Raw genomic sequence first — 12,300 nt, forward strand, 5'->3', positions numbered from 1 at the left:
CACGCTGACATAATTAGTGTGGAATTTTGCGTTGTTTCGGTAATTCATGTTTTATCTACAACTTATCTAGGCAGGTAGATCCTAGGTGAGGGATCAGACAAAGTGCAGTCCAAAGACCCCTTATGATGAGTGTAATCAATAGCTGCTTTCCCACTGGCAATTTGCTCCCTAACCAGTTAGGCTTAGTGAGGTTCAGTTCTAACCCTATTCCTCACTATTGTTGATGGGATGTGAGCAGCAGCAGCTGTGCTCAACTGTCTTAGAATGTTTGCAGCAACACTCAGCAATGGAGAAACCTCCAGGTTCTGGTTCTGATGGACTCAAATAAATCCAGATATTTCATTTTGTCTCATAGAAATTCATTGCTGGTCAAAACATAATGATAAAGACGCAGATCAGCTGATTATTTCACTAATCAGCTGATCTGAGTCAGCTGATTAGCCATATAAAAAAATATAAAAATAGCCATATAAAATAATTACATTCTGGTGCTTTATTTTAAAAAAAAAAGTGCAACCCTTTAGATTTAGGTAATGCAGTCAAAATATGTAAATCAATATCCCTGCCTGAACTTTGTTATTATTATTTTTAAATCCAAAGGAAAAATAAAATTCACATCACAAACAGATATTTCTTAAATCAAGTGTTTCACACTGTTGGCACTAAACTGCAGCTCTGACAGAAAGCTGACAACAGCTTCACTATTTCTCTCTTCTCCATTGCTGTCCAGTTCTTCAGAGAGACGAGCTGCTAGCAGCTCCATCATTCTGCTCCATCACTTAACACGTGTTCCTGCGCGGCTCCTGGTTACACTTATAATTGCTCCTCTATACTGAGCAGCTCTCTGAAACCAGACAGCATGTCCACAGTCCAGAGCTGAGGACCGCGCTGCAACTAATTCCACACTTCTCAAAAGTGAAATGAAGATTTCAAAAGAAAAAAGAAAAAGGTAGATAATATAGGAAATAGCGCCCCCTTCAGTTCCAGAGTGGTGTTTCTCCTCCCTGCAGCAAGCGGAAAGGGGCGGGGACAGACCACTGCCATAATACCATATCTGGAAATGGCATCATTGCACTCCGGAACTGAGGGGAGAACTGTTTCTTATTTTCTATGGTGCCACCTTGTTTTTTTTGTTGAAATCTTTTTTGATAACCATCATGATTAACACAAAATTATGACAAACTATGTATTTGAAAATATAGTATGTTAGTTTTACTATTTTTATTATTTTGTAAGTATACTTTAAGTGAACAAAATATGTATTTGCTCAAGTGTACCAATGGAACAATATGCTTTTTAAGGTATTTTGTGTATATTTTAAAAAATATGCTCAAAATAGAATTTTTTAAAATGTACTTAGAGCTTACTATAAAAGTAAACTACTAAATATACTGAAATTTCAGTTTTAAATTACATCTCAGTGTATACTTTAGGCTAATAAAGTATGCCTAAAAGAATATAAAAACATAACAGTCCTTATAGGGGAACTTGATGTAATGTTGTTTAACAAAGTAAATAATATGTTCATACCTCAAAATATCAAACATTGACAGTTTTGAGGTGCTACAACAAAAACAATACTTGTCCTTAACACTAAATGTAAGGAGTTATCTTCAGTTTTACATCTCTCCAAATATAATCTGTTTTCAGTTTTTTAACTAAAACACGGAAGCTGACTTTACCCAATCTATTTTCAGATGTGTGATGTAAGATCTGTTATGGGCTCCTTGCACCTGCTGCGCTGACGTCACAACCGCATGCGCAAATGAGTTGCGCATGCGGCTGTTATGGTAACTCTTTTTTCCGCTTTGAGTTACCATGACAGCTAGAAAAGACAAAGTCTTATTTCAGACGCAAATAAAACAATACTATGAACATTATTGTCTTCCTAATATAATGGGCTTATGCCCATTAAGGTTTCATGGATTTCCAAGCGGTCCTGAATTAAGAAGACGGTGGCTTGTAAATATTCGTCGCTACCAGTTAAAGCTAACGCAGCACAGCAAAGTTTACAGCCTTCACTTCACTCCGGATCAACTTCTTCAGCCTAAAGAAGAAGGTAAAGGAGCCTCCTGTGTTATTTCCATGGAATCACTTCTGTATTCAGCCTGAAAGAGTTTATGGGAACCAGAGAGCAGACCAGAACCAGACAGCCGAGCTACTGATCCGCCTGTACACACTGCTGTAAACACCGTCCTGCTTCACAAGAAAAATGCAAAACTAATAAAGCTAAATAATACAGAGACCTTAAGGAACACGGCCATATTTTTCTAAAAGCAACAACTTTGAACCTGAACAGTCAGCTGAACTAGCTGCTCTACTGTTAAGCTATGGGCTTGTTGTTCCTCAGGCTTCAGAAGCAAAAAGCCTGAACCGTAAAATCCTCCGTTACTTGGTCTCTGACATTAACGACAATAAACACACGTAATATACTTGAACATAAGGTAAAAACATTGTCCGTTAGAATGGATGAAAAATGTTTAGATACTTAAATAGCACATTTTTACAAGAAAAATGTCTAGCATAAGCTAAAGCTAATGTTAGCCACTATTAAGGAAGAATAATTTAAAATTAACTTTGGACAAAACGTTTGGCTCTCTCTTCCTTAAACTCCCGGGTCCTTAGCGGGCGGCGTGCAGCGAGAGTGAAACAACAACACTGCGCGTTGACGTCACAAAATCACAGAGTTTAATCCCATACAAAGCTACAGAGAAACAGAGATATTCATTCATTACCTTGAGACAGGAAAAATAGAGAAAGAAAAAAAAACAAAGAAAAGGCAAAGACGCGTCGTTGGAGATACCTGATGCAAAAAAGCAAAATAGTGGCAGCTTTCTGAATTTTTAGTGCTGTGCACCAAGTCTTATACTAAAGGTGTGTCTTTGTTTTTTAATATATGCACTTAAGGCGTTCCTCTATTTGACCAACTGGAAGCTACCTTGGACACTCAGAGAAACTTGGAACTCCCCCTAATTTATGCCAAAGATCAAAGGGCCATCTGGTCTCTGGTAAAACAAAAGAGCGAACCGCTGCGCCCTGACCCCCTGTTGATTCTACGGTCATTCTGGGTACAGAACAACCTGAGATAAGATTTCACAGATACCTGTGAAATCTAAAGTCTCTCATTATCTCTCCTTACATAAATTCTCAAAGAAACTTACATCCAGTAATTTTCAAGGAAATGTTATCTTTACAAACCCCAGTTTTGCTTCTCTATGTAGTGGGTTGAGAAAAAAAGGTTTAAAAAAATCAATAAATAAATAGAAAATACACCCCCTATTTTTCTATCGGAGTTGGTCTTGTCTTTTGTCTTTGTTTTTTTCCTGTGTGTGTAGAAGTGTTTGTTGTGTGCGTGTGTCTTCTTGCCAGTGGGGGCGCTCTCGCGCCGCTGTGGGTCTAGCGAGGAGAACGAGTTTCCTGGCTCTGGGCATGCGCGGCTCAGAATAAACGAGCTCTGCCAGAGTAACATTGTTTCAACTCGCTTCCTCTGTGATCCACAGAAATTGGTTGCAAAGGATTCATGTGCCTTTGCACCGCTTGATACTGGCTCAGATTCCCCTAGGTCTGGTGCCAGTAACATCTACAGTCAGCACCCCAAAAGATTGAGTCCTGCCAAAAGTAACACATAAAATCAACAGAACAAAATAAGGTATAATTCCTGAGCCATTTTCTAATAGTAAACAAAACATTTTCATTCAAACAATTTCCATTTGCTTCTGATATAGTCACAGCTAATACAGTTTTCAAATACATTCATCATTTAGTAGTTTTAAAATGAGATAATACAATCTTCAGTAAAAACATGGTATTAATACTTAGAAATTAAATGTTAGCGGTTTCAATCTTCTATGTTGCATTAAATTTTCACACCATCCCAGATGTTGGTTTCCTGCAGGCTTTTGATCTGCTGTGAACAGACCAGGTCTCTCTCTCCCAAGCTCAATTTATTGCCCTGCAGGAAATGCTAATTTTATGGCCTCCTATGCTGTGGCCGCACAGCGGGAGGCCCCATTGAGGGATCTGCATTTGGCCCCTGTTTGTCTGAATGCTTAACACAAACCTGTTCAAAATAAAGAAATTTGTTCAAGAGTGTTGAATATACCTTTTACACATGCCGTAAGATCAACTGTATTAATTCAAGTATTCCTGCTTGCCTATATGAAAGGCTTTGCATGGAAAAGTGCAACATTTATGAACATCATTATGAACGTGTCATAGCAAACTCAAACAAACATTCAAGTATTCAAGTAGTCCTACTGGCATCCGTGAAAGGCTTCATAGCAGTTGCGCCGACTTTGCAGGCAAAGGAACACATTGCATGTCAGACAGCGTACACGGGATTTCCCAGGGCAGCCTTGTTGTCTGCAATGCATCGGGTTCTTGAGATCAGCAACGTCCGGCAGATGAGCAGCAGAAGCTGTGCGCACTGAGATGTGGGGAATTGGAGTGACCAGGGATCTTTGGCCAGGTTGTGGACAGCATGCACTCTCTTCCTCTGCATGCGTGACATCACACTTGTTGAGGAACACCTGAGCCACGTCCATGCGGAACGCGAGGAACTTCATGATAGCCTTTCTTGGGGTACCGTGTTCTTGATGATCTCTGCGATACAGCAGCCAGCTGTTGGCCAGAGCAAGATCCATGAAGTGCATAAGCATGCGAATCGTCCACTTCTTTGTTCACACGCTCATCCTGTAGTAGCTCATCATTCTGTCCCATCTTTGCATTGTACTCCTGTACAATATTTGGTCGTCTGATGGTTAAGTAGCATTTGTCCTTCTTGGACCACCGCTGGCAGGTATTCTCTGGCTCCTTAGTGTGGACAGCAGAGAGCATCAGGACGGGCTTGTTGTCAAACCATTTCACACCATTCAGTTTCCCATCTCCCCTGACAACTGATGCGGAGGTACCTCTGCCTTGCTGCTTCATGATCTTGTCACTTGGAAGCTTCTGCATTGCTTTTGGGATCCTGTTCTTCATGACTGTACCAGTTAGGTACACCTAAAAACAAAACCAATTATATAATCTCAAAGTGATGTAGCAAGGACAATTTTTTTATGGCAGCCATCTTGACAGAAAACAGGGTAAACCTGCACCCTGAACCAGACTGACACAACAATTGACCAACATATGGACACAGATTGATGAATGTTATCATTTGCTGCTGTGAAACAGAAAAAGCAAAAAATAATAATAACAAACTGAACAGTACTTAGGAAACTATATAAAATAAATACCTGCTTCTCCAGCATGGATTCCGCAGCTGATGTGGTGGTGAAGAACCTATCGCAGTACACCTTTGTACCAGGATGTACTGTTTTTGTCAGGCGTTTGAGGACCAGGGCTCCCAAACCCAATCCTTCTGCATCCAGTACCTGTGCAGCCAGTTCCTTTGAACCTTGGTAAACTTCAAAGTCGAGAACGACGCCATCTGCTGTTGCCAGGACAAAATTCTTCATGCCAACTGAATTTGGCTTTAGCGGCACATACTGGCGGAACGGACAGCCTCCAGTGAATGGTATCATCTGTTCATCTATTGAGATGGATTCTGGTCGGGCCTGAGCATGGCAGCCTTTGAGTATGCGATTCATGAAAGGCCTCACCTTCCACAATTTGTCTGTTTTCCTGTCTTCAGGAATGTCGTCATCAATTACCACCTTCAGATGGCTCCTCAGCTTGAAGAATCGGTCGCGTCTCATTGTGTCACTAATGGCAGGGACTCTCAGGTTAGTGAACCAGAACATGCGGATTTGTGGGTAAGGGATGCAGGACATCAAGATGGATGCTCCAAAAAAGTGGTACATCTCTTCAACCGATGTGTTGAGAGATCTCCCACTTTTAGCTAATGACAGAATTTGTACAGTCGGCAAGGACTTTCATCAGTTCTATGTCAACGTACTGTTCCATGTACTGCACCGGCGACATATCTGCTCTCTCGTCTTGTTGTTCATCAGCTCCTTGAAATGGGACTAAAACAGGGTTGAATGGAGCAGACTTCCAGTACTCTCTATTTCCATTTCTTGGTCCTGCCCTGCGACCTTGAACATCCTGGTCAGGTTCTGATAATAAAAATACAATACATTTTATTTGCAATATACTCTACTGAATGAAATAAAGTGCTACGGAGCAAAAACATGGGAATTAGGTTATGTCTCACCATCATTCTCAAGAGGCTGTTGTTTATGTTGTGGCTCACTCACATCGCTGTCAGTATCTTCACTTATGTCAGCAGCATCAAGTTGATAATCTGAATCAGAATCATCAGGTTGCTCCACAGTTGCTTCACATGGAGCCATTTCACCCACAGCAGGATCATCCTCTTCACCATCTGACAAATCTTCAATCTCAGAGTCATTTGCGATTGCATTTAGCAATCGTTCAGCTCTCAAAAAGGACATTCCCCCTGTAATGATAAAAATGCACAATCTATTTCCTTGTAATAGGAAATAAAAACTTGCTCCACTGGCAAATTATTCTACTTATTTTTTAGTGAAAGTTCGCTTGAAACAAGTGGTGATTGTCTAAAAACAAGTTACTTTTTACAGGATGAGTCTTATTTTAAGTGTAATAAGACTTATTTTGACTAGAAATTAGACATTTTGACTAGAAATAAACACAAATGCTCTTGGAAAAATTTTACGTTTTTGCACTGAAGACCTGATGTCCTTAAAGAAGTACGTCATGTTTACAGACGTTGTAGCTTGCTAATATTACTCAAATATATCAAATAAGCATGCCACGTGAAGCTACAGATATTATTGTGCATAAATAAACTAGTTTCAATCATAAAATTTGATTAGGATTTTTACCTTGTCCATGTTTCTGTCGGGAGCTGCCGTAGAAGACGTTCGCTGTCATCCCCGCCATGTTGTTTTTTTTCAAATGAGTGTAATTTCATTATGAGACCACCTGGTGCAGGCAGGGCCCCCAGATGAGGGCAATTGGTCAAAATTCTTACAAATTAAGCATCATGGTGCAGAACAGCAAAAATGTAATGTCCTCATATGAGGATGCAGGGTCTCAGGAGGTTAAAACATCATATTCCAGATTTCCCCAAAAATCTAACTGTCTGTTATTTGTTGTAATGTGTAATTATAGTAATAAGGATGTTGTGGTTTGGGGTCCTTTGGTTCTTCTTTGTGGGTTTTTCTGTGCATACACTCACCTTTTACTACAGATGGCGCCATACTCACCCGACTGGAGTGTGTGTGTAGACCGTCATCAAGCACACCTGAACCTGATCAACTCATCAGCGGCGTGTACTAAAGGAGGCTTCTGCCAGTCCTTCAGCGCCCGAGTGTTTGCCAGTAACGGTACCTCTGAGCCCCCTAGAGCTAGCCTCTGATCTTTCCTCGTTGATCTGAATCCTCTAGTGATTTTTTCCTGTTGTTTATTGCCTTCAGGTTTTTCCCCGGAGAAGCCCTTACTGATCCTGTCTGCTTCTCTGATCGAGATCCCCCTCGTGACGCCGTGGATCCTACCCACTGGTTGCCCGAGTTCCCAGACTCACCTCCTCAGTCTGATTACAAGTCCCCCCCCCCCGCCCGGATTCCACGACTGGCAATTGCACCGCTCCTTTGTCCCCGCCAAGCCCGAGCCTACCTGTCCGCCCTCCGACCACCTGGACCACTTAAGGGACAAAGACTCCGAACCCTCCAGTAAACTTTCCTAGACCTCGTGCCATCGAACCACAAGTAAGCTCCGTTTACTCTGTGACTTTCCTGTTTCCGACAACCCTGAACTCACCATTCTGCTCTGCCTCTTTAGAGAGCCGATTGCTCCGTGAACCCGTTTCCTCCCTGGACCAGACCAGAGCTTCCACAACCTTACTTGCCATTTAACAATAAACCAATTACCGTACATACCTCTCCTGTATTGTGTTCTGCATGTGGGTCTGAAAATAGTAAATCCATCATGACAAAGGATTAGATCATGCACTCTATATTGTAATTCAGTTCACGAGGATTTTAATTGTTAGGGTTAATGCCTCATATTCAGGATGTTGCTCCTTTTATGCCTGCAACCAAGAGAAGGTTTTATGTTCTTACAACTAAGGTCAGTGTTGAAATATAAATATTCCATTGAACTCGTTTTGTTTTCCGTGTATTTAACTATATTGCTCTTATCGTTGATACTGGAAGCAATCTGTTGGGAATAACACTTCAGATTAAATATTACTGTTACCTTGGATAAACTAGACCACATACATTAATCACATCTAATTCATATTGCCATGTTTTTATTGCTTAGTTTATGTGCAACTTAGAAAAAATTATTTTGAGTTGCCATACATAATTCCATAATGTAGCTTATTTTATTATTTTGCTGCAAATGGTTCTGTTAGGCAATTGGGTTGCATACTTTTCAAGTAAGAAAATTGTAATTTGCCAGTAGACTTAGGCTATAACCTATGATTATCATCCTTGTATTCCGAGAACTGATCAAATATTACATGATGCAGATACAATCAATGTTAAGGCTTAAGTTACTCTGTCCTACTTTGGTTCTGACATTTGCTGATGAATTTCTGTTTAACGTGAGTCAGCATTAACCTGTAATGCAACATGCCTTTTAGGTTAACATTATACCTGTATAGTTTTCAATTCTATGACTAAAATACTTCCTCAACATACTTCCAATTTCAGGCTATAATATCTGGCCAATAACCATATTAGATATTTCAGATTTTGATTTCAGGCTAAATAAGGATTTTGTTGTTATGAAGCTTTTACTTTTATCTGCCATGGATTCATTTCCTATTATTTGGACCCAATTTTTATGTAGAGCTTATTGATTTAAATTAGAAATTGGTATTTACATAGTTTTATATTATCTAATAATATTGCATCTTTGTTTCACATTTGACTCGTTTATGTGTGCTCTGCTCCTATCAGTTGTCATAGGCAGAGTTATGCCTATGACAACAAAGCTTTAGTTTCATTTTTACTCCTGAAAATGTTAATCAAATTTATTAAGGAATTGCTAAATTTGTTCCTCTTTTAAAATGTTTCGTTTTCCCAGTTAGAAGATGTTAACCCTTCTTGTATACTTTAAATGATTCCACGAGTTGATCTTATGTACCTTCCAACATATTTGTCAACATCACTTATTATAGCTATTTCCTACGCATAGTGCTAATTTATTTACTTATTTATGTTAATTTGCTTGTATTCCTTCTTAAAGCAATGTATTTCCTAAGTGCTACTTGGTTCTATAGTGCTTCAAAATTGCAGAATAATTTTAGTTTAGTTTTAATAATTAAATTGGAAATTAAATTTGCTGGTTCTAATTTGAAAGATCAGTTAATACAACCCTTAATTTATTGATTTATTTTCCTAAGAAAGTCTTATTCTGAAGAAGTGAGAAGTTTCCTAATATATATAGTTCTTAGATTTAGGTTAGTATTAAATGTACACTGTATTTCAGGAATGACCCCAAGATGTTGATGTGGCCCAAGGGCATACTTTCAGTAGAGAGTTTTACTGAGCTTTGTATTGAGCTTTAACATCCAATTGTCAGGAGAGATCTGTTCCAGTTACCTGAAATTCTGATTGCTTAAATCAAAATGTAACTTTAGCCATATTTTTCATTGTTTGGTTTATCATACCATCTCTCCAGGTCTCACTCCTCCTGTTCTGGAGATATTTAGGTGTCTTCCATCAGAAGAAGGCGGCTAGAATGGGACAGATTTTCAGCTTCTGGAAAAGACAAAACTGAAAGCAGAAACAATTTTGATTAAGCAAAGCATGCAATCAAAACTTGGTCCTGTTTTTACTCTTTTATTCTAAGGCTGAGTCTGTTTACCTGGTGAGAATCGCAATTTGAAATTAAACATCTCGTCTTCCATAATTTGCTTTCCTGGCAGTATATTTTGTTGTTTGGCAGCTACAAACAAGGTTCAGATTGATGTCAGAGATAAACTTATTTTTATCGACAGTTTTAGTTACAGAAACAATTTGATAACCAACCTAACAAAACCATGATGTTTTGGCATTAATATAAAATTTCCAAATCCTTACATAATATTAAATATAGATACCGAGATCGAAATTTTAAGTAAAGCAAGGTGCATATTTGTCTGTTGTTGAAAGTGTGCAAATAAACAACCTATTGTAGAGTTCTTCTATTTGAATTGTCTGAACCCGTTTTTTTTTTAAGGGAACGATATCTGTCTGTCAGAAGTTTTGGCAGCTCAATCTTTGCGCAAAGATAGATACTCATCTCTGGCCCGCAGAAAAGAACTTCATCTCACTTTTAGCACTTCAGACCGCAGCAGACAGGAACCGTTCTGTATTTAACAAGCAAAAGAGATAAAAACCTTACCTCTTTTCTGAGTTGTTTTTTTTTTGTGGGCCCAGACGGCTCTCTGTCCGCCTTGGTCTGGAGCGTGACCTTTCTTTTCCTCTTGACCTTTTTTGTTGTTCAAATCAAATGTCGGGGTCACCATTTGTAGGATTGAAAAAGGTCTCAACTCTTAATTATATTTATAGATAGGAAGTAATACTCAGAGATGAGTCCGTTTACTGCAGGTCACGGCGGGTGGAGATTTATTACACTGTTCCGCAGATCATCTTACAGTACAAAGTCAAATCTCCCCATATTCTTAGAGTCAGTCTGTTTTATAGAATCTCATTTTCATTGGTGTAAGTTGGGAAGTTTTGACCAATAGCATTACTGCCCGTGTTTGACGTACGTAAGAATTCCATCAGCTTTTAAATGAGTGTGTATTGGAGTTTCTTTGGGAATATTCAGACCTATTGACCTCCAACATCTGCTCCGTTTCAAAGGTGCAAAACAAGCCAATTATTATTCTTATCTATCTAAACAGTTTATTTCCCAGACATTCTTTCCATCTCACTTCGGCTTCGCATGCCAGGAAAGTTGGGAGGCTAAGTCAGATTGACCTTTTATGGCGCCAAGATTTCCTCAGTAAAAAACAACTCCATAAAGAGTATTTCCGCACTTACATAATCCCAATCCATTTGACACAATACATTTCTTTTAGATTAAAACATATCTTAGTGCGAACCCACCAAACAACATAACTATTAATATAATTATATTCCTCTACAGATGTTTTGGTCGTTCCTCATTGTTGATGTTTGAAGGCGAGGTTTCCTTCAGAGGCTCAGGCTGAAGTACAGAAAATCTGTTTTTCAGTGGGATTCCCACAGAGTCCGAATGTTTTGAGGCTCGGGCTGGTCGCTTTGTCCTTGGCAGCGGGGTGGGTGGAGCCGTTTTGGTTGTTGAAGTTGAAAGTGGGTTTCGGCTCAGAGCCAGCCACGCTGATTCATCTAGATGAAGAGTTCTCCCTGTTAGTCGTCTCATGGGATCTGCAGTGTGAAACGTTTGTTTCGGCTTGGCACCCTGAGCCTCCCAGGGAGAGCTGCTTGTTGCGGGGCGTATGATTTGAGGAAGAGTTGTTTCATTTCCACAGGCAGCGTTAATCTCAAAGTCCACTTCCAGCTGTTGAATCTTAATTTCTATTGACTGGAGTCATTGTATAATACTGTTTATGTCCCTGGGGTTGGCCAGGAGCATTTTACCCTGGTTCAACTTGGAGGTGAAGAAAAGTAAGGTAAAAATTAAAGCTGCAGCTCAGCGCCGCTCCGGCCTCATACCAGGGCCGCCTCAGAAGCTCAGGCTGACATGCAGTTCCTGCACCCGTCCACCAGGCGAGATACACATTGATGCGTTCGGCAGCGCTCCCTGACAACACACCCAAAATCTGGTGCAGATCGGTCGATTTAGTGAGGAGATATAGCTGATAGATTAACCTAGGGGGTGCAGTGGAGTGAAATCACAATGTAATGCTATTGGACTCTGTAGAGCTCCACAAGAGTTAATCATAACAAGTTTGGTGCAAATCAGATGATGTCTGTGTGATTTAGAGACGACTGTATACAAACGGCGAGGGCGTGAAATTCGCCGTTCTGCCACACCCAAAAGGTTAAGCCAGCAGTCAGTATTGACAGAATTTATCATCATGTCATTTTATGTCAGTTGGCACAGGATTAAACCCATATGAATCATAGAATAAAAGTAAAACATCCAGAAGAAAAAAACGGGTGGCTTCCTATTGTAAGGGGGCGGGGCTTAGGTGATGTCAAGAGTTGACCATGTGAATGTGATCAGGGTTGGTCTGTAATGAGACATGGAAAGTCTGATGTAGCTCTGACCTACATCTGACCTGTGGAAGTTATTGCACCTTGATCTTTCATGGCGAATAGTCAAAGTTTGACACTTAGCCACACCCACATGCTTTGATGTATAAAAAACTGTAGGATAACTTTTGACCTA

General features: G+C 39.9%; 1 protein-coding gene and 1 long non-coding RNA gene across 3 annotated transcripts; one reads left to right on the plus strand and one right to left on the minus strand.

Moving 5' to 3' along the window:
* Nucleotides 1-2,665: 2,665 nt before the first annotated feature.
* On the minus strand, nt 2,666-6,302 carry LOC114148709 (piggyBac transposable element-derived protein 3-like). 2 transcript variants are annotated; one of them, XM_028024154.1, is made up of 4 exons: nt 6,201-6,302; nt 5,238-6,059; nt 3,579-5,001; nt 2,666-3,211 (listed from the first exon to the last, which is right to left on the minus strand). In XM_028024154.1, exons 2-3 carry the CDS (start codon nt 5,802-5,804, stop codon nt 4,510-4,512), a joined length of 1,059 nt encoding a protein of 352 aa, XP_027879955.1. In that variant the 5' UTR covers nt 5,805-6,059; nt 6,201-6,302; the 3' UTR covers nt 2,666-3,211; nt 3,579-4,509. The 2 variants fall into 2 exon arrangements, with proteins under 2 accessions (XP_027879955.1, XP_027879953.1); XM_028024152.1 differs by having other exon boundaries at nt 6,158-6,285.
* Nucleotides 6,303-7,175: 873 nt separating this feature from the next.
* LOC114148710 (uncharacterized) lies at nt 7,176-10,584 on the plus strand. The gene is made up of 2 exons (XR_003596325.1): nt 7,176-7,313; nt 7,404-10,584. It is a non-coding gene; the product is annotated as an uncharacterized LOC114148710 (long non-coding RNA).
* The last annotated feature ends 1,716 nt before the right edge of the window (nt 10,585-12,300 follow it).

This window comes from Xiphophorus couchianus, chromosome 7 (genome assembly GCF_001444195.1).
Source record: "Xiphophorus couchianus chromosome 7, X_couchianus-1.0, whole genome shotgun sequence".
Lineage (NCBI taxonomy): Eukaryota > Metazoa > Chordata > Actinopteri > Cyprinodontiformes > Poeciliidae > Xiphophorus > Xiphophorus couchianus.

Bases quoted from the DNA above. Each gene is read 5' to 3' on its own strand.
- LOC114148709 (XM_028024154.1), bottom strand. From the start codon at position 5,804: ATGTACCACTTTTTTGGAGCATCCATCTTGATGTCCTGCATCCCTTAC. The intron at 5,002-5,237 runs GTATTTATTTTA...TTTTGTTTTTAG, and splicing joins AATCCATGCTGGAGAAGCAG to GTGTACCTAACTGGTACAGT.